The following is a 27,345-nucleotide window of genomic DNA, read 5'->3' on the forward strand; positions in this document are numbered from 1 at the left end:
ACCCAAGCAAACATGTGGAGAACGTGCAAACGCCACACAGACAGTTGCCCGAGGCGGGAATTGACCGCAGGTCTCTGACGCTGTGAGGCAGCAGTGCTAACCACTGAGCCAACGTGCCACCTGAAATGCAAAGATGCCCAGTGAGTTGATTCCCCATTTCTCTCAGCCAATTTGTGTCTTATACTTTTATCAGTTCAGTTACGCAAAAATAATGGTCTTGCTGCAGATTGAGCATCTCAGGATGAAAAATTCTAACTTATTTGGTAACATATCTATAAAGGTGCTTTTACAACAATCATATTAATTTGCCATTTTCCATTACATAACACTGAACCTACAATAACATGTCTTTTGCTTGCATAGTAACATCTGCTCGAGCAAACTATATCTAACATGGTCAAGAAACCCATTCTCCACAGCTCAATTATGGCCACAGAGTCATAGAAATGTACAGTACAGATATAGACCCTTCAGCCCAACTTGTCCATGCTGCCCAGATATTCTAACCTAATCTAGTCCCATTTGTCAGCACTTGGCCCATATCCCTCTAAACTCTTCCTATTCATATACCCATCCAGATCCCATTTAAATGCTGTAATTGTACCAGCCTCCACCACTCCTCTGGCAGCTCATTTCATACACATACCACCCTTGCGTGAAAAGGTTGCCCCTTAGGTCCCTTTATATCTTTCCCCTCTCACCCTGAACCTAAAGTTCTGGACTCCCCCATCCCAGGGAAAGTATGTCTTTTTATTCTATTAATGCCCCTCATGTTTTATAAACCTCTATAAGGTCACCCCTCGGCCTCCGATGTTCCAGGGAAAACAGCTCCAGCCCATTCAGCCTCTCCTTATAGTTCAAATCCTCTAAACCTGGCAACATCCTTGTAACTCTTTCTGAACTCTTTCAAGTTTCACAACAATTGTTTCATCCAGAATATATGCAGAACACAGTCATTCATGATAACTGCATTGTGCATGTTAAATTGTTTTATATCTCCCATGATCCACAGTACCACCACTCCTTAGTACCTATAAATAATTCCACACAATGTCTGTAGCCATTTGCTGTTTCATAGCTTCACCCAAATAGATTCCATAAGTTGTTTCACTAATCTGAGATCCTCCCATACTAATATTCTGATCAACCAACTCATTATCTGCATAGCTCCATTCTCTTCTTTCTTGTCATTCTTTCCAAGGATGAAATATTCTTGAATATGGTGTTCCTAGTCTTTGAAGACCTTGTAGCCATGATTATGCAATGCAATCTCATGTCTCTCGTTTTGTGCATTGTGATGATCTAGGTGAATGTGTGAATTTTGTAGAGTACCCTTAAATTTACCTTATTGTCATTAGCCTGCACATGAAGCGCACTTCATTTAAGATTTTGTTTAAGTAGTTTTCGAGACCTCCTTTTGATTTTGTGTTCTCAACTTTAATTCCTTACAGTGTGAGTTACCCTCAGCGCACCATGCCCTTGATAAGCTCATTTAATTCCATTCGAAAATCACCAGTACATCACCCTGCGGTTCAATCAGTCCCAGTCCAGATAAGCTGTCAAGATTCTGCAAATTCTGCCTGGAACAGATTCAATCCCAAGTACTCAGAAAAGGTTTGCTTGCCTTTCCATTCCATTTCTCTAGCGACTTATTCAATCGATCAGTCTTCCTGTTCGTATGCTCTCCAGTATTACTAGTAATCCTGGCATTACTTCTCCTGAAATCCTGCTTTCTAATTTACTTCTGAATTCAATGAAATCTGCCTCAGCACAACACCCGCTTCCTCTATATCTCATCGGTGCTGAAGATGATAATGAATTCTAGTTCATCATGATACCGCAAAAGATGTCCTCATCTGCTCCATGACATCCTTGACGTAGGTAGCATGGAACAATGCATCATTCTGGTAACATTTCAAGCTACCGAAATGCCTGTCTGTTGACCAGACTATGAAACCCCTTTTTTCTATGTGCCTTCCATTTTCCCCCCACACCCCAAACCCCCCAACCCCCATAGATAGGTAGATCATGCTGCCATGGGCTTGCCTTTGGTTGGCTCCCATACTGAGGAAGTATCACACTTGAAAGTTTCCAAACTTGAATACAAACTAGTAAGCATGATTAATTCAAAGTCTCCTTCAACAAAGTAAAACAAACAACTATTGATGCTGGAAATCTGAAACGAAAACAGAAATTGCTGGAGAAACTCAGCAGGTCCGGCAGCATCTCTGGAGAGAAAGAATATTTCACGTCAAGTGAAGATCCTGGGCAGTGTTGCTGAACAAAGAGATCTTGGAGTGCAGGTTCATACTTTTTTGAAAGTGGAGTCACAGGTAGACAGGGTAGTGAAGACTTCGGTACTTTATTAGTCAGTGCACTGAGTATAGGAGCTGGGAGGCCATGTTGGAGCTGTATAGGGTATTGGTTCGTCTACTTTTGCATTACTGTGTGCAGTTCCGGTCTCCCGGCTATTGACAGGATGTTGTGAAACTTGAAAGAATTCAGAAAAGATTTACAAGGGTGTTGCTAGGGTTGGAGGATTTGAGCTATGGGGAGGGTTGGAGCTGTTTTCCCCCGAGCATCAGAGGCTGAGGGCTGACCTTATAAAGGCTTATAAAATCATGAGCGGCATGGATAGAGTAAATAGACAAGGTCTTTTCCCTGGGGTGGGGGAGTCCAGAACTAGAGGGCATAGATTTAAGGTGAGAGGGAAAAGATTTAAAAGGAACCTAAGGGGCATCACAGTGACTCAATGGTTAACACTGCTTTCTCACAACACTGAGGACCCAAGTTCAATTACAACTTTGCGTGACTGTTTGTGTGGAGTTTCTCTGGGTACTCCGGTTTCTTCCCATAATCCAACAATGTGCAGGTTAGGGTGAATTGGCCATGCTAAATTACCCATAGTGTTCAGGGAACATGTTGGTTAGGTGCATTGGTCAAGGGTAAATATAGGGTAGGGGATTGGGTCTGGGTGGGTTACACTTTGAAGGGTCTTTGGTCAATAGGCCTATTTCCACACTGTAGGGATTCTATGATAAATGCTGCCTAGCCAGTCACACCCTCATCCCTTGAATGAATAAAGGAAAAAGAAAATTCCTACTTCTGTATTCTAAACCTCGAACCATGAAGGAGAGTATTCCACATGCCTTCTTTACAACCTGATCTGCCTGTACTATCTTCAGGGACCTGCACACTTGCAAGGCAAGATCTCTCCCTTCATCTATGCTCTCAATATATACCCATTTATGGTGTATTTCCTTTCACTGTTTGACCACACCTCCAAAACACATTGTGTCACACTAATCCAAGTTGAACTCAATCTGCCACTTTCCTACCCACTCATCTGCATCATTGCATTCTTAGTGAACACAATAAAATATGGAACCCTGTGTACATCATCTGGCTCCAATCACAAGTAATCAGTATAATTCACAATGGGCACTACTTTTTCCCCTCATTATCCTTTTATCCTTAATGTATTAATAAAACAATTTAAGATTTTCCTTCAATTTACCTGTCAAAATTCTTTCGTTACCATTAAGCTCTCCTAAGCTCCATTTTAATTCCATTTTACACATTTTGCACTTTTCTAAGTTTTCTTCTGTTTTGATATCTACCATAAGCATTCCATTTCTCTGAACCAAATGCTATACCCCTTGTTGTCTTGTGCTCGCAGGATTTGATAAACTCAACACTTTTCTTTATTGCAACATGTTATCTCTGTAGTTTAAGCATTTCCTTCTTGAATACATCCGTCAGCTCTGAGAAAGGTCTATCTGACAATACCTGTTCCCAGTCCACTTTAGCCATATCATATCTGATATTATTGAAATAATCATTGCCCTGTTCAGACCATTGACATTTCCAGTCTGGTCTGTTAGTTATCTTGAGTGTTTTCAGTCAGTACTGTGTGTCTTTGTATTTTATTCAGTGTTTACTTGCTGTGATAGGGTCTAATAAAGACAGTACAGAGGTAGATGCACTCTGTCTATAACTACTGATAGACCTGTTCTGGAAGTGTCAGATGTGATTAGCTTAAAGGGAGATTTTAATTCTCTTACTGATTAAACGTGAACACGTCAAACTACTCTTTGCTGAGGAAGTGGCCTGCGTAAATTTAGTCTTTATTAATGACCTTTTATGGGTGGTTATGATAAGTAGACTGTTGAACCCAAAGAAGTCTTACTCTGAATTCTAAGTTGTTGTACCTACCTTGTGGCTGGTTCATCAAAATGTGCAAAGTTTACCCTCCAGCTTTCCTGCTGCTTTCTCTGCTCATACATTGAAGAAGTGTTGAGCAAGCTTTACGCTGCATGAAACACCTGCGATGCTTAATTGTGATTGTTTCATTGTTACAGTATGTAGAGAACCTTTCTAACTATCAACATGCTCTGATTGTCTTGTGACTGCTTGCCGAGAACTGTTTAGAGCCAACATCTCTCTGTAACTCAACTTTGTTGGACCACGTTTCTAATATACAATAGACATTGTGTTGAGTGGTTTTCATTAAGTATCTAACTTAATGTAAAATGGGAAACCTATCACAGTCAATGGACATGCTGTGCCTGTCTTTTTAGGTTGAGACGCACAAGAAGTTGCTCTGTAGCTTACCCAGTCATGCACCTGCCAAAAGAAAAGTTGGTATGCGAAATGTGATGTGAGTACTACTCTTCACATTCCGCTGCATTGTTATTTTGTAAAAGGCTAGGTGAATTACTGAGCTTTGAGGAACAAGTTTTGGAACTCATCATATCTTGTATTTACACAGTAAGCACTGTAGGGATAGTTGTGATAAGAGTGAAGGCAGTATCACATTTGTATAGCAACAGATTGCTGATTGGTTTGAGTAATTATGACCAGTTATGGATGTCAGAAGTCATCAGTCTAGTGATACATTTCTGACAAGCTCCTGGGCAGTGAACAAATTGTGACAGATACTGGTACATGCTGTGATTGCGGGAATCCAAGTCATAATCTGTAGTCCAGTAAGGAAATGTTCCGATTTGTACAGACCCTACACCGTTTGAGGAAAAGGAAGTGGAGGCATTTTTGATACTATTTTCTCAGATACTATGATTAATGAACCAGCCAAAGGAAATCTGGATATTGCCCTTGCAAATTTGACAGCTGATGCACAGAAGGTTTCTGCTTTATGGCCAGTGAAGGTGTAGCCAAAAGAACATAAAATGTCAAAGCAGAAGCCAACTATTTACCCCATCGAGTCTCCTTCACCATTCAATGACATAATCACTGGTCAGATAATACTCAACTGTACTTACCTGCATTTTGCCGAGACTATTGATTCCCTTGCTGATTCAAAATCTAGCCATCTAGGCCTTGAATATACTCAATAGCCCAGTCTGGACAAGCCTCTGTGGGAAAGAATTCCATAGATTTATTTGCCTCAAGGAGAAGGTTTTTTCTTCATTTTTGTCTCAAATATATTGCGCCTTAAACAGAAGTTATGTTGTCTGGTCCAAGGGGAAATAACCTTTTTGCATCTACCCTTGTAAGTCTAGTAGGAATCTTGCAGGATTCAATAATGGCTGATTCTCATTCATCTGAATTCCAATAAGTACAGACATAACTTAATCACCTTCTTTAAGGACAAAACAGTGCTCCCATAATCAGTGTCAGTCTCGGAACCCTCTCTGCAGTGCCTGAAGCTTGACTCTGACTGCATTCCTCCAAAGTACTAGCACCCTCATCAGCTTCCAAAATGGAATATCGGTTAGTGAGTGAGACCCCGAGGGGTATCCTGCACTACCTGCCTGTTCTTTCTGGAGTATCTGGTGGTCACCCATTTCTTTTTTCCCTCTGCTCCTTGTAGATCTCACATCTGAAGATTACTTTACAGCACGTGCTTCTCATTTGTGGTCTGCCAGTGTTGGCAGAGCTGAAGCAGTTGGTTCTGAATTGAACCCCATGATATGCCTTTCCTTGAAATACTTGATGTTGTCACAATTGAAGGAGATCTACTCTGGTACATCCTCGGTGTTGTATCTCAGTTGGGGGTACCTGATTGAGTCTGTGCAGCAAAATGAACTCTTTATAGCACCATGTGCTGCACCTCTCCTGATTGTGTTTTGGAAGACAGTGTAAAATAAGCTTCATTTTGTAAAACAGCTTTTCCTGGTGGAACTCATGAGTGCAAAGGGAGATTTGATCTGCTCTGTTGTAAGTTCTAATTAATTACTTTTTTGACCTGAAATGATCATTGATTAATTTTATGTCAGGATTTTTTTTTCAGTCATGACCAAATTCACAACTTATGTTAACTGGTTCGATATAAAACCTCAGCATAAAATCACAAATTTTATACAACATTCCAGTTTAGCGTTCAGATTAAGTTCCTCTTGTAAAAACATAATACTTCTTGACTTTGCTCATAAAAGAAAGGGTTGCCAAGGGTAAATATACATCATAAACGTTCAGCTGCTCTTTAATCAATCATAAAAATAAATGTAATACTTTCTCTTTCCTCCTTTCTCCCCCATTTCCCTCACTTTAAGTGAAGTATCATAGAACATGGAATAGTACAGCACAGAAATGGGGACTTTGGCCTACGATATTGTGCCAAACATGATGCCAAATTTAACTAATACCTTCTGCCTGTCCTTGGTCCATATCCCTCCGTTCCTTACATTTCATATGCTTATCCTAAAAGTTCCTTAAGCAGCCCTTATCTGCCTCCACCACTACCCCTGCCAGACTCCTACCACTCTCTGTGTAAAATACTTGCCCCTCACATTTCCTTTGAACTCTCTCCCTCTCACCTCAATTGCGCACCCGCGGTATTGGTCATTTCAACTCTGGGAAAAAAGATTCTGACAATCAACTCTATCTGTGTATCTCACAATTTTATAGACTTCAGAGAAAACAACCTGAGTTTTTCTCGGCTCCCCTAATACCTCATACCCTCAAATCCAGGCAGCATCCTGGTAATCTTTTCCTTGCCCCATCTCCAACGCCTGCACATCCTTCCCATAATATGGCAAACAAAATTGAACCCAGTACTAAGTGTGGCCTAACCAAAGTCTTAGAAAGCTGCAACAGTAGAGGTCCCAGTACAGATCTTTGCGGAACACCACTAGTCACAGACCTCCAGCCAGCAAAACACCCTTCCACACTACCTTGCCTTCCTTAGGCAAGCCAATTCTGACTCCAAATAGCCAGGTCCCCTTGGTTCCCACGCACCATAATCTTATGGATGAGCCTACCATGACGGACCTTGTGGAAATCAAACAGATTAGAAATCCAGAAAGTAGGATATATTGGAAACTCAGAGGGAAGGACAAACAGTAAACTCTGAATTCAGGAAAGACTGGAAATACAGGAAGTTAGGTTGGCACATACCTCTGGTCTGCTAAGCTAAAGAGCTCTATCACTGGCTTCATTAACCAAGGAGTTGATTGGAGGTTTGCTTATGTTAGTGGTGAATGGGCCTCAGGATTTATGTGATTTGTTATGAAGTGAGTGTCTTGTATAGTGTCTATTTGCATTTCTCCCCATGTCAGCATGCTTATTTCTATATTTTTGCTTCTTGATGTTTGAAACAGATCATCACTGTGAGAAAGTCTGATCGTTATTTTCTTGTTCTTTAAGATACGAAGACGACGGCCAACTCCGGCGATTCTGATGATTCCCCATCAGCAGTTCTCTGGCATATCAGGTAATCACACTGTACATCTGCTGAATGGCAAGGATAGGTGCCTTTCTGACTCAATTAGGTGAATTCTGACTCAATAAGATATGACCTGACGTTTAACATAATTTGTCAAATCAACTTGCAGCACCTTTGACAAATCAATTCTTAAGGAGAAAGTGAGGACTACAGATGCTGGAGATCAGAGCTGAAAAATGTATTGCTGGAAAAGCGCAGCAGGTCAGGCAGCATCCAAGGAGCAGGAGAATCGACGCTCCGGGCATAAGAAGAAGGGCTTATGCCCGAAACGTCGATTTTCCTGCTCCTTGGATGCTGCCTGACCTGCTGCGCTTTGGAAGCAAATCAATTCTTAAGTTTGGATGATTGTTTAGTTGAAAGAAAACACGACTTTAGTGATTCTGTCAAATATTCAAAATTTATGGAATCTGCTGTTGAACCACTACGTCTCTATTTAAGCCTATCATCACCTTATCAGCTTATATTTCATAAGCTTTCATAACTGAAGCGCTTCATTTCTGGTAAGAAACTTCCATGTTCCTTCACCTTTACATCCTAAATGAATTGCTATTGTGTCAGCAGAGTCTTACCAGACCAGAGGGCTGCTCTCTCATCAGAGAGAAGCAACTGGTGGTGATTTAACCTGAGGGCCACCAGACCTCAGGCAAGGGAAGAGGTTGAGAAGGAGAGTCCTTCATGGTAACCTCAAACCAGTGATGGAAATTGAACTCATGCTGTTGGTATCATATTGCTCTATAAACCAACGACCCAGTCATTGAGCTAAACAGAATCCCCAGATGAATTATGGTGCCACAGAAGTATTCAATTTAAAAGATTCATTGAGGTCTGTCAAATGACTTCCCTGTTTCTGTCTGGTATTTCCTTAAAATAGCTTACTCTATTTGCCAGTAACAATGTATTTTGTCTCATCGTTCTCCCCCTTATGACTTTCCTCTCCATGATAAGTTAGATTCCCTACAGTGTGGAAACAGGCCCTTCGGCCCAACAAGTCTGCACCCACCCTCCGAAGAGTAATGCACCTAGACCCATTCTCCTACCCAATATTTACCCCTGACGTGGCAATTTAGCATTGCTAATTCACCTAACCTGCACATCTTTTGGACTGTGGGAGGAAACTGGAGCACCCGGAGGAAACCCACGCAAACATGGGGAGAATGAGATTGGTGTAAGGACAGCACTGTTTCTAATGGTAGATATTTCCAAATGGAGCATTTTTCATGTTCACAATATTCACATACCAAAGACTGCATATTATTTCTCTCCTCACTGCATGAATTGTACTATTTAATTGTTATTTGGAGTTCTTTTTTTAAAAAAAAAGTTGCTGTCAATTTCTGGATTATTTTGTGCAAATTTGAGGAAAAACATGCCATCCTTGTTTCTACTATATATGTTACACTCGTGATCTCGAGCTCTTGATATCATATATGCTATTATATATTCTGGCGGCATGGCAGCTCAGTGCCTCACAGTCCTGCCTCACGGCACCAGGACCCAGGTTCAATTCCAGCCTTGGGCGACTGTCTGTGTGGAGCTTGCACATTCTGCCCGTGTCTGCTCAGGTTTCTTCCCAAAATCCAAAGATGTGCAAATTAGCTGAATTGGCCATGCTAAGTTGCCCATAGTGTTCAGGGATGTGTAGGTTAGGTGCATTAGTCAGGGGTAAATATAGAGTAATAAAGTAAGGGGGTGGGTCTGGGTGGGTTACTCTTTGGAGGGTCGGTGTGGACTTGTTGGGCTGAAGGGCCTGTTTCCACACTGTAGGTTTCTATGTTCACACATTGGAATGGAATCAGACTTCTGCTCTGACAAGATTATGTCAAAACCTGTTGAAATGTATGAGGGGATGTGTTGAATTAATTCAATTGAAATAAATGAAAAAGGGTCAGCAGTATGACAATGGAAATATTCCTTTAGTATACAAACAATAGAAGTTTGTCATGTCATGTAAGTATTCTGTCCTCGCCTGGTACTAGTGACTTGCCTTTACATGCACCTGCAGAAAGACAGTTAAATTGTCATTCTTGAGAACTGGCTCAATGAGGCAGAGTTTAGTATATCACAGATAAAGAAACATAAAACCAGTGAACCATTGAGTTGTGCAGAGGAAATGACAAAGGCGTAACTGACAATATCAACTCTGCACAGTCCTTCTTGAAAAGCAAGGGTAAAAGATTATTCTCACACATTTGTCTCTTTTGAATAAACAACCTGTTCGTCATGTTCAAATCAGATTCAGCTTAGCAATGGGAATCCAATGTACATAGCAAGCTGTGATCAAATTCGCGAGTGCAAAACATAAGTTGAAAAGTGTGATGCTGGAAAAGCACAACAGATCAGTCAGCATCCGAACAGCAGGAAAGTCAACGTTTTGGGTATAAGCCTTTCAATAGGAATGTGGGGTGGGGGGAGGGGGGGGAAGTGGGGAAGGTGGCTGAGACATAAATGGAATGGGGGTGGGGGGAAGGTAGCTGGGAAAGTGATAGGTAGATGCAGGTGGGTGGTGATGATGATAGGTTGGACGGGAGGGTAGAAAGGAAAGGAGGATGGACAGGTAGGATAGTTCAAGAGGGCACTGCTGAGTTGGAGGGTTAGATCTGGGATGAGGTGAGGGGAGGGGAGATGAGGAAACTAATGAAGTCAATATTGATTCCATGTGGTTGGAATGTCCCAAGGTGGAAGATGAGGTATTCTTCCTCTTAATTTAGGAAGATTTGATGGAGGAGGAGGCCCAGGACTTGCATGTCCCTTGGCAGAGTGGGAGGGGGAGTTGAAGTGGTCGGCCACAGGGTGATGGGGTTGTTTGGTTCGGGTGTCTCAGAAACATTCCACCAGTTGATCTCCTATTATTGTATGAACACAAATTTCAAATGACTTAACTTTGACATGGTACATTTTAGAACATAGAACATAGAACAATACAGCACAGAACAGGCCCTTCGGCCCACGATGTTGTGCCGAACTTCTAACCTAGATTAAGTACCCATCCATGTACCTATCCAAATGCCGCTTAAAGGTCGCCAATGATTCCGACTCCACCACTCCCACGGGCAGCGCATTCCATGCCCCCACCACTCTCTGGGTAAAGAACCCACCCCTGACATCTCCCCTATACCTTCCACCCTTCACCTTAAATTTATGTCCCCTTGTAACACTCTGTTGTACCTGGGGAAAAAGTTTCTGACTGTCTACTCTATCTATTCCTCTGATCATCTTATAAACCTCTATCAAGTCACCCCTCATCCTTCGCCGTTCCAACGAGAAAAGGCCGAGAACTCTCAACCTATCCTCGTACGACTTCCTCTCCATTCCAGGCAACATCCTGGTAAATCTTCTCTGCACCCTCTCCAAAGCTTCCACATCTTTCCTATAGTGAGGCGACCAGAACTGCACACAGTACTCCAACTGTGGCCTAACCAAAGTCCTGTACAGCTGCAACATCACTTCACGACTCTTGAATTCAATCCCTCTGCTAATGAACGATAATACTCCATAGGCCTTCTTACAAACTCTATCCACCTGAGTGGCAACCTTCAAAGATCTATGTACATAGACCCCAAGATCCCTCTGTTCCTCCACCTGACTAAGAACCCTACCATTAACCCTGTATTCCGCATTCTTATTTGTTCTTCCAAAATGGACAACCTCACACTTGGCAGGGTTGAACTCCATCTGCCACTCCTCAGCCCAGCTCTGCATCATATCTAAGTCCCTCTGCAGCCGACAACAGCCCTCCTCACTGTCCACAACTCCACCTATCTTCGTATCATCTGCAAATTTACTGACCCACCCTTCGACTCCCTCATCTAAGTCATTAATAAAAATTACAAACAGCAGAGGACCCAGAACTGATCCCTGCGGAACTCCACTTGTAACTGGGCTCCAGGCTGAGTATTTACCATCTACCACCACTCTCTGCCTTCGACCGGTTAGCCAGTTTTCTATCCAATTGGCCAAATTTCCTTCTATCCCATGCCTCCTGACTTTCCGCATAAGCCTACCATGGGGAACCTTATCAAATGCCTTACTGAAATCCATGTACACTACATCCACTGCTCTTCCCTCATCCACATGCTTGGTCACCTCCTCGAAGAATTCAATAAGACTTGTAAGGCAAGACCTACCCTTCACAAATCCGTGCTGGCTGTCCCTAATCAAGCAGTGTCTTTCCAGATACTCATAAATCCTATCCCTCAGTACCCTTTCCATTACTTTGCCTACCACAGAAGTAAGACTAACAGGCCTGTAATTCCCGGGGTTATCCTTATTCCCTTTTTTGAACAGGGGCACAACATTCGCTACTCTCCAGTCCCCTGGTACCACCCCCTTTGCCAGTGAAGACGAGAAGATCATTGCCAACGGTACTGCAATTTCCTCTCTTGCTTCCCACATAATCCTAGGATATATCCCGTCAGGCCCGGGGGACTTGTCTATCCTCAAGTTGTTCAAAATGTCCAACACATCTTCCTTTCTAACAGGTATCTCTTCTAGCTTACCAGTCCATTTCACACTCTCCTCTTCTACAATACGGTCCCTCTCGTTCGTAAATACTGAAGAGAAGTACTTGTTCAAGACCTCTCCTATCTCTTCCGACTCAATACACAGTCTCCCACTACTGTCCTTGATCGGACCTACCCTCGTTCTCGTCATTCTCTGGTTTCTCACATACGCATAAAATGCCTTGGGGTTATCCTTGATCCTATCCGCCAACGATTTTTCATGCCCTCTCTTAGCTCTCCTAATCCCTTTCTTCAGGTCCCTTCTGGCTATCCTGTATCCCTCCACTGCTCTGTCTGAATCCTGTTTCCTCAACCTTATGTAAGCCTCCTTCTTCCTCTTTACCAGACATTCAACCTCTCTCGTCAACCAAGGCTCCCTCACACGACCATTTCTTTCCTGCCTGATAGGTACATACATATCATGGACACGTCGTATCTGCTCTTTGAAAAAGTTCCACATTTCCACCACATCCTTCCCTGACAGCCTATGCTCCCAACGTATGCTCCTCAAATCCTGCCTTACAGCATCGTAATTTCCCTTCCCCCAATTATAAAATCTACCTTGTTGTGCGCACCTATCTCTCTCCATAACCAAGGTGAAAGTCACAGAATTGTGGTCACCATCACCAAAATGTTCACCCACTAACAAGCCCACCACTTGTCCCGGTTCATTACCGAGTACCAAATCCAATATGGCCTCCCCTCTGGTTGGACAATCTACATACTGCGTTAGAAAAGCTTCCTGGACACACTGCACAAACACCGCCCCATCCAATCTACTTGATCTAAAGAGCTTCCAATCAATATTTGGGAAGTTGAAGTCGCCCATGACTACGACCCTGTGGCTTCTGCACCTTTCCAAAATCTGTTTCCCAATCTGTTTCTCCACATCTCTGCTGCTATTGGGGGGCCTATAGTAAACACCCAACAAAGTGACTGCACCTTTCCTATTTCTGACTTCAGCCCATACTACCTCCAGAGGCAGATCCCCCTCAAACTTCCTTTCTGCAGCCGTTATACCATTTCTAATTAGCAATGCCACCCCCCCTCCTTTTTTCCCACCCTCCCTAATCTTACTGAAACACCTGTAACCAGGAACCTCCAACAACCATTCCTGTCCCTCTTCTATCCACGTTTCCGTGATGGCCACAACATCGTAGTCCCAGGTACCGATCCACGCCTTAAGTTCACCCACCTTATTTCTGATACTCCTTGCGTTGATGTATACGCACTTGAGCCCATCTCTGTGTCCGCTAGTATTCCCTGTCAGTGCTACCTTCTCCACAGCCCCCCTACAGTCTTGGGCATCCTGACAAACAGCTAACCTACTTGCTGGACTACAAGTCCGGATCCCATCCCCCTGCCAAATTAGTTTAAACCCCCCCCGAAGAGTGCTAGCAAACCTACCCCCCAGGATATTGGTGCCCTTCTGGTTCAGGTGCAACCCGTCCTGTTTGTACAGGTCCCACCTTCCCCAGAATGCAGTCCAATTGTCCAAATATCTGAAGCCCTCCCTCCTACACCAGCCTTGCAGCCACGTGTTCAACTGCACTCTCTCCCTATTCTTTGCCTCACTGTCACGTGGCACCGGCAACAACCCAGAGATGACGACTCTGTCTGTCCTAGCTTTTAGCTTCCAGCCTAACTCCTTGAGCTCTTGAATGACTCGCTTCTATCTGTTTTGGTAGAAAAAATAAATCTAGCGGAGAAAATTGAGGCCCAGAAAGTTCCATGTCAGACCTATGAGTAAAAAGATCCATAAATAATCCATGCGATTAATGCAGACGCAATTGACGGTTCGACAGCCAAATAAATTTAAGAAGTAACTTCTGATATTGGACTATGGGAGAGCACCAGACATGTGAGGAAAGAGCACTGAGCGAACTATTGTAAATTGGAACCTAGGGATCAAGTCCTTCACTTATCAGGGACAAGTACGCAGCACCTTCCCCTGCCACAACCAGCTGCATTCAATGGGAAAACGAGTGTGGTATCACCGGAAATTTGTAAGGTCATTGACTGGTGAAGAACTGCCACTAACAACTGTTGCTAAATGGCTGTAATTTAAAACAATATATTTTTAAGGGATTAACTGAAAACAATGGGGACAAGTGAAAACAAAATACGACAGGTCAGGCAGCATCCACAGAGAGAGAGAAAACTAATGTTTTGCATCTGGATGACTCTTCGTCAGAGATCAGTGAAAGTCAGAGATAACATAATAAAAGATGGCGATGGCAGAGTTGCCTCTACCACCTCTGCTGGCAACGGGTTCCAGATGCCCACCACCCTCTGTGTGAGGTACTTGCCGTGTGTATCCCCCTTAAACATTCTGCCACTCACCTTGAAAGCGTGACCTCTTGTTATTGAATCCTTCACCCTGGGAAAAAGCTTATCTCTATCCACCCTCTCTATACCCTTCATGATTTTGTAAACCTCAATCAGGTCCCTCCATAATCTCCTTTTTCTAATGAAAATAAACCTAACCTACTCAACTTCTCTTCATAGCTAGCACCTTCCATACCAGGCAACATCCTCATAAACCTTCTCTGCACCCTCTCCAAAGCATCCACATCCTTTTGGTAATTTGGCGACCAGAACTGTACACAGTATTCTAAATGCAGCCGAACCAATGTCTTGTATAATTTTAACATAACCCGCCATCTCTTATACTCAATACCCTTCCAATGAAGGCAAGCATACTATATGCCTTCTTGACCACTCTCTCCACCTGTGCAGCAATCTTCAGGGTACAATGGATCTGCACTCACAGATCTCTCTGCCCATCAACTTTTCCCAAGGCTCTTCCGTTCATTGTATAATTCGCTCTATAATTAGTCTTGCCTAAATGCATCACCCCACATTTGAAATCCATCTGCCACTTTTCCGCCCAACTCTCCAGTCTATCTATATCCTCCTGCATTCCTGGATTCTTTTTACTTTTGCTTTTTATTCTTTGAAGTCTTTTCTCTTACCTTGATGCCTCAGTTACAGTGGCATTAGCGAGTGGGCCCTGCAAGGAATGGTGGACGAATATGGTGGCACTGGGAATAGTGAGGCCTAGTAAATGATGATGGAGGACGCACCTGGTAGTGACGGCAGTAACACTAGGATGAGGCACACCCAGCTCCGCCCCAGCCCTCGGTCTCCCACCAAGCGAGAAGCAGGTATCAGACCTAATCCTCTGGTGTAGACTCACAGGCTGAGCCAAGGCTCCAGGTTCATGGCTAGGCCTGGGCACTTGGTGGATGCAGCAATGCCAGCACGTTTGGTCCCAATGCAGGACCATGCGGCACTTGCAGCAGCCGCATCAGTGAGTTTGACTCAGCGTGAACTCATGCAGTGGCAGAGTTGGTTGAGGCAAGATGGCCGTGTGGTAGTCGTTGCACAGTGTAGTCAGTTTAGCAGCAGGGACTCGAGGCAGCAGGGTGGACGAGCCCAGATCCAGGCCCATGGCTGAGCAAGAAGTGGGAGCTGTTCCAAAGACCACCTAACCTTATTGAGATCAGAATATAAGACGAACTTTATTGGTTTATTTTTCTGGCTTTTTACATTCTGTGTTTGAGTTTGTTTTCTGTGTTTTACGATGGTGCCAGAGAGTGGTGACATTAAACAACATGTTTCACTGTATTTGTAATAAATACACAGAATAATAAATTAAATTTAAAAAGAAACATGCAAGTAATAACAATAAAAAGATGAGGAAGCTAAATTAAGATACTAGAAATCGAAGAAAGTTGACACAAAAGGGGTAACTTTAACACTAAGTGGTTAGAAAATGTAAAAAAGTAAGCTAATACATAAGACCAAGTTAGCACAAGGTAGGAAAAATCAGGTCAGTCAAGCCGAATGTGTGCCATGTCATTTAAGTGAAGACAAGGTCCCTACCAGTGTCCTAGATAACCACATGAGTTCTCCACTACAGAGGAGAAAGTGAGGTCTGCAGATGCTGGAGATCAAAGTTGAAACTTTATTGCTGGAACAGCATAGCAGGTCAGGCAGCATCCAGGGAACAGGAGATTCGACGTTTCGGGCACAGGCCCTTCTTGGCTCATTCCTGAAGAAGGGCCTGTGCCCGAAACGTCGAATCTCCTGTTCCCTGGATGCTGCCTGACCTGCTGTGCTGTTCCAGCAATAAAGTTTCAACTTCTCCACTACAGAAACTTGAGAAATTAATAGTCTGATATCGCATCAACCATAAGACTGCACTCAGTCTGATTTAAGCAATGAGACAGGATTAATTACTGAGCTCATAGTAAAAGCAACAATCATAACATGACTTAATTCAACGTACAGTTTAAGGGAGAGAACACACAGTCCGCAACTTTGACTTTAAACAAGAGCTTGAGGGCATGAACTCAGAGCCGGCAGAAGTGAACTTGCAAGTTAGGTTGATAGAGTAGCAGTAGAGGGGTATTTCACAAACTGCAGAATAGATAAAATCTGGTAAAAATGAAAAAAAACCTCTTGTGATTAAGGATAAAATTCAATGGTAGTAGCAAACTGAAAGAAAGATATATAATCGTGCAATGCTAGGTGGCAGATCAGAAGATTGGACAAGATATTTCAGTGGTAGCAAATTCCACAGACTTACAGTTCTCTGAGTGAAGGAATTCTCATTATCTCTGTCCTAAGTAGTTTACCCCTTATCCTTAGCCAGTTACCCAGATTCAAAACTTCCCTCATCTTCAGGAACATCCTTACTGCATTTACTCTGTCCACTCATAGAGTCATATGTACAGCATAGAAACAGACCTTCGGTCCAACTTGTCCATGTCGACCAGATATCCTGAATTAAGCTAGTCCCATTTGCCAGTACTTAGCCCAAATCCCTGTAAACCCTTCCTATTCATATACCCATCCAGATGCTTTTTAAATGTTGTAGTTGTACCAGCCACTACTACTTCCCCTGGCAGCTCATTCCATATATGCACCACCCTCAGCGTGAGAAAGTTGACCCTTTGGCCCCTTATGAATTTTTCCCCCCTCATCCCAAACCTATGCTGTCTAGTTCAAAACTCCCCTACCCTAAGGAAAATACCTTGTCTATTTCCCCTAACCATGCTGAGGATTCTGGGTATTCCAAGATGGAGGATGGGAAAGAATTGTGGCTGTAAGTGTGGCTCCTTTTTTGAGGTATTTTAGCTGTTGGAGATTTTCCTGAATTCAAGGAGCAGCAATTACTGTTTTATATGCTGTGCATTGTGTTGGAACTTTGGCGGAAAGAAATATCTAAATAACAGTACTTTAAAAAGGAGGAAGACAGACAAAGGCAGTGACCATATGGTTAGAGAAAGAAAGCTACGCTGCTGTCTGACACAGCAGTACACATGTTTTGGGCAAAAGCCCTTCAGTCCTGATGAAGGGCTTTTGCCCGAAATGTCGATTTTCCTGCTCCTCGGATGCTGCCTGACCAGCTTTGCTTTTCCAGCACCACTCTAATCTAGACTCTGATTTCCAGCACCTGCAGTCCTCACTTTTGCACAGCAGTGCACATGCACAGTAACTGTCTTTACTGTTTGAGTTCAAGCATCTCTGGACATCGAAATGCGTCTGGAAAAAATTAACAAACAGTGAAATTCACAGCTGACCTTGGAGGAACCTGTATGGGAGAGCTCAGAGCACAGGAGCAGATTAGTGCATAGTTTTTTTTTTGTGTAACCTTGCTACACAAATCTATACTAGTGAGTAGAGTGGGTTCTTCCTTGATTATTAGTTTTATTGAGAACTGTCTCTTGATTAAATTTTAAAAATATAAATCTTATTACTACTGGAACAGTGTTATTACAGTTGTAAGACGAGGATATTTTCTGGGGCTGTAGATTGTGAAGGAACAAAAAACGGCCTTGAGTCATGAGCTCTTCCTGTCGGATGTGGGGAGAATTTCCATATCACTAATGATTATGTCTGCAGGAAGTGTGTTTGGTTGCAAATTCTATCAGACCAAATGTATTGGTTGGAGTGGCACTTAGAGGCAATAAGAAATTTATGGAGCTCGGAGATATGATGGATGGCAATTATAGGAGGGGTGAAAAGCAGCAGAGACAGTCAGGTAGATGGGTTAACTCCAGAAAATGGAGGAAGGGGGGGAGGTAGTGCAGGAATCCCAGTGGCTATTCCCATCCCAAACAAGTATGCTATTTTGGAAAATTTAGGGTGTGATGGACTCTTAGGGGAATGTAGTAAGAACAGCCAAGTTTCTGGTAACAAGTCCATGTCTAATGCAATGAGGGGTATGTCAGGTTCCAAGCGATCGATTGTGATAGAGGACTCTCTATTGTGAGGTACAGCTGGCAGTGAGAAATCAGAATGGTGTGTTGCTTCCCTGGTGCCAGGGTCAATGGCGTCTTAGAGAGGGTGCAGAATGTTCTCAAAGGGGAGAGGGACCAGCAGGAGGTCATTGTACACCTTGGAACTAACAACGTAGAACCGGAAAAGGATGAGATTCTGAAGGGAGAATATAGCAAGTTAGGCAGGAATTTAAAAAGGAGGTCCTCAAGGGTAGTAATATCTGCATTACTCCTGGTGCTATGCGTTAGTGAGTGTAGGAATAGGAGGATAGGGCAGATGAATGCATGGCTGAGGAGCTGGTGCAGTGGAGAAGGGTTCACATTTTTGGATCATTGGAATCTCTTCTGGGGTCGAAGTGACCTGTACAAGAAGAATGGATTGCACCTGAATTGGAAGGAGACTAATATACTGGCAGGGCGATTTGCTGGAGCTGCTCAGGAGGATATAAACTCATAATGTTGGTTGGAGTGGTGACACAACGAAATAGTGAGGAAAGAGATCAATCTGAGACTGTAACAGTTGGGAAAAGGAGTGAGTCAAACAGTCAGGGCAGGCAGGGACAAAGCAGAGAACAAGGTAGGACTGATAAATTAAACTGCATTTATTTCAATGCAAGAGACTTAACGGGGAAGGCAGATGAACTCAGGGCATGGTTCGGAACATGGGACTGAGCCATCATAGCAATTACAGAAACATGGCTCAGGGATGAGCAGGACTGGCAGCTTAATGTTCCAGGATAAAATGCTACAGGAAAGGTAGAAAGGGAGGCAATGGAGAGGTGGGGGTGGGGGGGTGGGGTTTAATTAGGGATAGCATTACAGCTGTACTGGGGGCGGATATTCCTGGGAATTCATCCAGGGAAGTTATTTGGGTGGAACTGAGAAATAAGACAGAGATGATCACCATATTGGGATTATGTTATGGACCCCCCCAATAGTCAGAAGGAAATTGAGAAACAAATTTGTAAGGAGACCTCAGCTGTCTGCAAGAACAATAGGGTGGTTATGGCAGGGGATTTTAACTTTCCAAACATAGACTGGAACTGGAAAAGCACAGCATGTCAGGCAGCATCCGTGAAGCAGGAGAATTGACATTTATGATGAAGGGCTTTTGCTCAAAACGTTGATTCTCCTGCTCCTCGGATGCTGCCTGACCTGTGTGTTTTTCTAGCACCACACTCGCAACTCTCCAGCATCTGCAGTCCTCATTTTCTCCATAAACTAGAACTGTGCTAGTGTTAAGGCTTTAAATGGAGAGAAATTTGTTAAGTGTATACAAGAACATTTTCTGATTCAGTATGTGCATGTTCCTACTAGAGGTGTAAAACTTAACCTACTCTTGGGAAATAAGGCAGGGCAGGTGACTGAGGTGTCAGTGGGGGAGCACTTTGTGAACAGCAACCATAGTTCTGTTAGTTTTAAAATAGTGATGGAAAAGGATAGACCGGATCTAAAAATTGAAGTTCTAAATTGGAGGAAGGCCAATTTTGATGGTATTAGGCAAGAACTTTCAAAAGCTGATGGGGGCAAATGTTTGCAGGTAAAGGGACGGCTGGAAAATGGGAAGCCTTCAGAAATGAGATAATGAGAGTCCAGAGACAGTATATTCCTGTTAGGGTGAAAAGAAAGGCTGGTAGGTATAGGGTATGCTGGATGACTAAAGAAATTGAGATTTTGGTTAAGGTTTAGACAGGAGAGATCGAGCGAAGAATATAAAGGCAGGAGGAGTATGCTTAAGGGGGAAACCAGGAGGGCAAAAAGTGGACATGAGAGAGCTTTGGCAAATAGGGTTAAGGAGAATCTAAAGGGATTCTATAAAATACATTAAGGACAAAAATGTAACTAGGAAGAGAATAGGGTCCCTCAAAGATTAGCAAGGCAGCCTATGTATGGAGCCGCAGGAGGTGAGGGGAATACAAAATGAGTATTTTGCATCAGTGTTTACTGTGGAGAAGGACATGGAAGATATAGAATGTGGGGAAATAGGTGGGGAAACATCTTCAAAAATGTACATATTAGAGAGGAGACGGTGCTGGATGTCTTAAGATGCATAAAGTTGGATAAATCCCCAGGACCTGATCAAGTTACCCTAGAGCTCTGAGGGAAGCTATGGAAGTGATTGCTGGGCCCCTTGCTGAGATATTTGTATCATCAATAGTCACAGGAAAGGTGCTGGAAGACTGGAGGTTGGCTAATGTGGTGCCACTATTTATGAAAGTTGGTGAGGAAAAGCCAGGGAATAATAGACTGGTGAGCCTGACATCAGTGGTGGGCAAGTTTGAGGCAATCCTGAGGGACAGGATTTACATGTATTTGGAAAGGCAATGACTGATTAGCGGTAGTCAACATGGCTTTGTGCGTGGGAAATCATGTCTCACAAACTTGATTGAGTTTTTTTAAACAAGTAACAAAGAGGAGAGAGCAGTGGACGTGATATGTGTGCACTTCTGTAAGGTGTTCAACAATGCTCCTCATGGGACACCAGTTAGCAATTTTTGTTGCAGACGTTTTGTCCCCTGTCTAGGTGACATCCTCAGTCCTTGGGGGCCTCCTGTGAAGCGTTTCTGTGATATTTCCTCCGGCATTTATAGTGGTTTGTCTCTGCCGCAGTGGCCGGTATATTGGGTCCAGGTCGATGAGCTTATTGATTGAATCAGTGGATGAGTGCCATGCCTCTAGGAATTCCCTGGCTGTTCTCTGTTTGGCTTGTCCTATAATAGTAGTGTTGTCCGAGTCGAACGGAATGAGGACATGCCACAACCCAAAGGACTAGCCACACTACCATACATCAAAAACATTTCTGAACTGACAGCCAGACTACTGCGACCACTAGGACTCATAACAGCACACAAACCAACAGCCACTCTCAGACAACACCTCACCAGGATGAAGGACTCAATACCCAGCATGAGTAAAACCAATGTAGTGTACAAAATTCCATGCAAGGACTGCACAAAACACAAACAGGAAGACAGCTAACGATCCGCATCCATGAACACCAACTAGCCACGAAACAACATGACCAGCTATCCTTAGTAGCCACACACTCAGATGACAAACAACATGAGTTTGACTGGGACAACACTACTATTACAGGACAAGCCAAACAGAGAACAGCCAGGGAATTCCTAGAGGCATGGCACTCATCCACAGATTCAATCAATAAGCTCATCGGCCTGGACCCAATATACCGACCACTGCAGCGGACAGCTGGAACTGACAACCGGAAGCGGCAGAGACAAACCACTATAAATGCCGGAGGAAAGATCACAGAAGCGCTTCACAGGAGACCCCCAAGCACTGAGGATGTCACCTAGACAGGAGATGAAACGTCTGCAACACACATTCCCAGCTCGACGAACAGAACCACAACAACGAGCACCTGAGCTACAAATCTTCTCCCAAACTTTGAACCAGTTAGCAAGGTTAGATCTCATGGAATACAGGGAGAAGTAGCCATTTGGAGGCAGAGCTGGCTCGAAGGTAGAAGACAGAGGGTGGTGGTGGAGGGTTGTTTTTCAGCCTGGAGTCCTGTGACCAGTGGAGTGCCACAAGGATCAGTGCTGGGTCCACTGTTGTTAATCATTTATATAAATGATTTGGATGCGAACATAGTAGGTATAGTTAGTAAGTTTGAAGGTGACACCAAAATTGGAGGTATAGTGGAGAGTGAAGAAGGTTACCTCAGATTACAATGGGATCTTGATCAGATGGGCCAATGGGCTGAGGAGTTTAATTTAGATAAATGTGAGGTGCTGCATTTGGGAAAGGCAAATCAGAGCAGGACTTATACACTTCATGATTAGATTACTTACGGTGTGGAAACAGGCCCTTCGGACCAACAAGTCCACACCGACCCGCCATCCACCCAGACCCATTCCCCTACATTTACCCCTTCACCTAACACTACGGGCAATTTAGCATGGCCAATTCACCTAACCTGCACATTTTTGGACTGTGGGAGGAAACCGGAGTACCCGGAGGAAACCCACGCAGACACGGGGAGAATGTGCAAACTCCACACAGTCGCCTGAGGCGGGAATTGAATCCGGGTCTCTGGCGCTGTGAGGCAGCAGTGCTAACCACTGTGCCACCGTGCCACCCACTATAAGGTCCTGGGGAATGTTGCTGAACAAATAGATCTTGGAGCGCAGGTTCATAGTTCTTTGAAAGTGGAGTCGCAGGTAGATAGGACAGTGAAGAAAGTGTTTGGTATGCTTTCCTTTATTGGTCAGAGTATTGAGTACTGGAGTTGGGAGGTCATGTTACTGTTTACAGGACATTGGTTAGGCCACTGTTGGAATATCGTGTGCAATTCTGGTCTCCTTCCTATCAGAAAGATGTTGTGAAACTTGAAAGGGTTCAGAAAAAATTTACAAGGATGTTGCCATGGTTGGAGGATTTGAGCTATAGGGAGAGACTGAATGGTCTAGGATTGTTTTCCCTGGAACATCAGAGGCTGAGGGGTGACCTTATATAGGTTTACAAAATCATGACGGGCAGGGATTGGGTAAATAGACAAAGTCTTTTCCCTGGGGTGGGAGAGTCCAGAACTAAAGGGCATAGGTTTAGGGTGAGAGGGGAAAGTTATAAAAGGGACCTAAAAGACAACTTTTACACGCAGAGGGTAGTGTGTGTATGGAATAAGCTGCCAGAGGAAGTGGTGCAGGCTGGTACAATTCCAACATTTCAAAGATGGGGATATGAATAGAAAGGGTTGAGAAGGCCAAGTGCTGGCAAATGGTCAGGAAATCTGGTCGGCATGGACGAGTTGGACTGAAGAGTCTATTTCCGTTCTGCACATCTCTATGACTTTATGATTTTACAAATGTCTCAGGTCATCCCTCAGCCTCCAATATTCCTAGGAAACCAGCCTATTCAGCCTCTCGGTTCACTCAAATACACCATCCTTAGCAATATCCTTGAATCTTTTCTGAACCCTTTCAAGTTTCACAACATCCTTTGTGGGCGGGAGACCAGAATTGCATCACTTTCAATGATATCCCCCTTCATTCTCCTGAACTCCAGCAAATATAATCCTAACTGATCCAACATCTCCTTATATGGAAGTTCTGCCAACACAGGAATCAATCTGGTAAACTTTTGCTACATTCGCTTTATCGCAAAAACATCCTTCCTCAGAGACCAAAAATGCATCATATTCTCATCAAGATGTAATGAATTATAATTGAAGGTGTAGTTTAAGCATGACATCCCTGCTCCTAAACTTACTATGAAATCTAACATATCAGTTGTCTTTGACTACTTAATGAACCTGCACACTTTTGTGTGAGTCAAGTACCAGAACACCCAGATCTTGTTGCACAATTCTCTTCTATTTTATAGCCATTCAGATGATTATAATGCCCCCTTGTTTTGCTTCTAAAATAGATAAGGTCACATTTATCTACATTTTACTGCATTTGTCCCCTATTTGCCCAACCGCACAGCTTGTTCAAATCTTTCTGAATCATTTCTGCTTTGTGTTTTCTGTAAATGTGGAGATAATGTATTACATGTAGTTCCGTCACCTATATCTTTCATATATATTGTGAGTAACTTATGTCCTGCACTGATTCCTGCAGGCCTCCACTCATCACTGCTTGCCATTTGAAAAAAAAAGTCTTGTTTATTTCTACTCTTCATTTCCTGCCTATCAACCAGTTTTCTAAATCTGTGACTATACTGCACTTCCTCCCATTCAGCACACTAATCTCTCCTCTGTGCCTTTGTCGAAAGCCTTCTGCAAGTCCAGATCCCTTGCCTGCCCTTCACCAACTCTACTTGGTTACATCCTCGAATAAGTCCAAAAGCGTTCTCAAACATGATTCCCCACTTCATGCATCTGTCAATTCATAAAATCCCTGCACTGTGGAAACTGGCTGTTTGGCCCAACAGTCCACATCAACCCTCTAAAGATAATCCACCCAGACTCACCCACCCCCCCCCCCCCCCCCCCCCAGCCAGTTACTCTACATTTACCCAGACTAACCTAGCCTACACGTCCCTGAATACAACGGGCAATTTAGCATGACTAATTCACCTAACCATATGGAAGGCACGGTGGCTCAGTGGTTAGCACTGCTTCCTCACAGCACCAGGGTCCCAGGTTTGATTCCAACCTCGGGTGACTGTCTGTGTGGAATTTGCACATTCTCCCTGTGTCTGCGTGGGTTTTATCCCACAGTCACAAAGATGTGCAGGCAAGGTGAATTGGCTGTGTTAAATTGCACATAGTGTTGGGTGCGTTAGTCAGAGGGTTACTCTTTGGAGGACTGGTTGGGCCAAAGGGTCTGTTCCCACACTGTAGGGAATCTAATCTAATATCTTTGGATAGTGGGAGGAAACCAGAGCACAAACTCTGAGAGAATGTGTAAATTCAAGAATCGAACACTAGTCCCTGGCGCTGTGCTGCCCACTGAGCCCACAGTGCCATTGTTTGCCAAGTACTCCACTTTTGTATTATTAATCATGCACTCTTGCATTTTCCTCAGGACTGACACCGAGCTGATGGTCTGATTTTCACTCTGCCTGATTTTTTTCAACAAAAGGGATTACATTAGCTATCCCCCAATCTGTGGGAACACTTCCAGAACCTGTAGAGTTTTGAAAGATGACCATAAAGTATTGCATCCTTCAGTAACGCACTACGCATGCAGTATTTACCATCATCCCTTGGAAACTCATTTTCCTGCAGTAAACATGTGAGGTACTTGTGGCCCTCCAATAACATCGTGAACCAGCCTTAGCACCGCCCCTACCTCCCCCTCACACCAGGGTTCAGTCAGAGAATGCCGGAAACCCCATCAGCTTCATTCTAACTTCTACAAAGAACAAAGAAAATTTACAGCCCAGGAACAGGCCCTTCGGCCCTCCAAGCCTGAGCCAGTCATTGCCATTTTCGAAAATGTTTTCTTAGTTAAACAGTAACACGGAATCCACTGTAAGGAAATAAACTTTTGCTTATTCCTTGCAAAATTGCAGCATCTCTCTTTGTTGTTGGTCAGATCTGTGAGGCATTCAAGGTGATCGCCTGACATCAGAGATTGGAGCAGTGATTCCCCACACAGACTGCAAACAGTCGGTCATTCTGCAATCGATTTTGCCTAAATAACATCGGAGGATTGTAGCAAATCAGAGCGATTAAAGCAAAGGAGAAGGACTTTACGCTTACCTTGCTTATGATAGCCACTTGAAAGTGCACAGAGGTTTTTTTTTTCAAAAACCCTAGATCTTTCTGGAACCTGTATTTGTTCACCGGTTCGGATCACAGCCTGATCAAATGCACATTGGTGTAATTCTACAAGAAACTCTTTTTCTCCCCGCCCCCTTCTCACTTTGTGTACACAGATGTTTACAGATAAACAGAGAGGCTTACACAAAAGCACTCCGATTCAATCTTACTGACACACTGTCGGCACAGATGTGTGTGTGCAAAGGGAATCATTGCAACAACAAAAAAAGTCACGTTTAGTTAAACTAACTGTAAAAATATATCTATAATTATTAATTGGCTTTTTTTTCTTCACTGGTAGATGAAAAGACCACAGTCTGCCAGGTACAGGTAAGGGAATTTAACACTAGTCATGATTTGGAGACGTCGGTGTTGGACTGGGGTGTACAAAGTTAAAAATCACACAACACCAGGTTATAGTCCAACAGGTTTGTTTGGAAGCACTAGCTTTCGAAGCGCCGCTTCATCATCAGGTGATTGTAATGGAGCTCAGTGGTTGGCATTGATGCCTCACAGCACCCAGGTTCGATTCCAGCCTTGGGTGACTGTGTGGAGTTTGCACATTCTCCCCATGTCTGTGGGGGTTTCCTCCCACAGTCCAACGATGTGCAGGCCGGATGAATTGGCCGTGCTAAATTGCCCATAGTGTTAGGTGCACTAGTCAGAGGGAAATGGGTCTGGGTGGGTTACTCTTCGGAGGGTCGATGTGGACTTGTTGGGCCAAAGGGCCTGTTTCCACACTGTAGGGAATCAAATCTAATCCTGATTGTCATCAGGATATCTATAATCATCGCTTCCTATAACTGCAACCCAAAATTATCCCCTCTGTCACTGTGACCAAATACAAATGTTTTTCCTTGTTTTGCTTCCAAGCTGTATGCTTATTTTATCCCTTCACGGTTTTGTTTTTAATTTGTTCATGGGATGAGGACACCGCTGGCTCGACCAGCATTTATTGCCCAGAGGGCAGATTTGAGTCAACTACATTGCTGTGAGTCTGGAGTCACATGTTGGCCAGACCAGTTAAGGATGGCAGTTTCTGCCCCTGAAGGACATTAGTGAATCAGATGGGGTTTTCCTCAACTATGGATTCATGGTCATCATTAGATTCTTAATTCCAGATTTTTGTTGAATTCAAATTTCACCATCTGCCATGGCAAGATTTAAACCCAGCTCCCCAGAACATGACCTGGATCTCTGGATAATACCGCTAGGCCATCACCTCCCCGATGCAGTCTTGAATAGGAATTTATCGTGTCATGACTCACCAGGGTGGTGCGCTAGAAATAAAGCACTCTTACTCCCAAAGTCCTCACAAAGTTTAAATATTTTATAAGTTAGTATATAATATTTCCATATGTTCTGGAAATTTCAGATCAAGATAGTTATAAGGGTTTCTGCGTTTGACTAGAATGACTATTTATTACAAGTCATTTATTTACGGAAACAATTACAAGCCATTTGCAAATAAAATTACAAATTAAAGTTCAAATTCCATGATAAACTCTGTCTTCCAAACACACAAACACAAGGACACGGGAAAATAGTCATTGGGGGAGAAAAGTAGAGAAGGCAGCTCAGTGGGCTGCTTGCTGCTGAATTGATCTTTTTAATTCTTATTGTCTTCAGAAATGT

The 27,345-nt window shown here is 43.5% G+C and overlaps 1 protein-coding gene across 1 annotated transcript in view; it reads left to right on the top strand.

The window, feature by feature from the left end:
- Positions 1-27,345, top strand: part of LOC122541282 (protein phosphatase 1 regulatory subunit 1A-like) — an 82,594-nt gene that overhangs the window by 24,272 nt on the left and 30,977 nt on the right. The window contains exons 2-3 of the mRNA XM_043677906.2: positions 7,609-7,675; positions 26,012-26,040. Of these exons, the coding sequence (XP_043533841.1) occupies positions 7,609-7,675; positions 26,012-26,040 (96 nt within the window). The remainder of the gene's footprint in view (positions 1-7,608; positions 7,676-26,011; positions 26,041-27,345) is intronic.

This window comes from Chiloscyllium plagiosum, unplaced genomic scaffold (assembly GCF_037043375.1).
Source record: "Chiloscyllium plagiosum isolate Xiang-an unplaced genomic scaffold, Cpla_swu_hap1 HiC_scaffold_35, whole genome shotgun sequence".
In the NCBI taxonomy this organism is placed as follows: Eukaryota; Metazoa; Chordata; class Chondrichthyes; order Orectolobiformes; family Hemiscylliidae; genus Chiloscyllium; species Chiloscyllium plagiosum.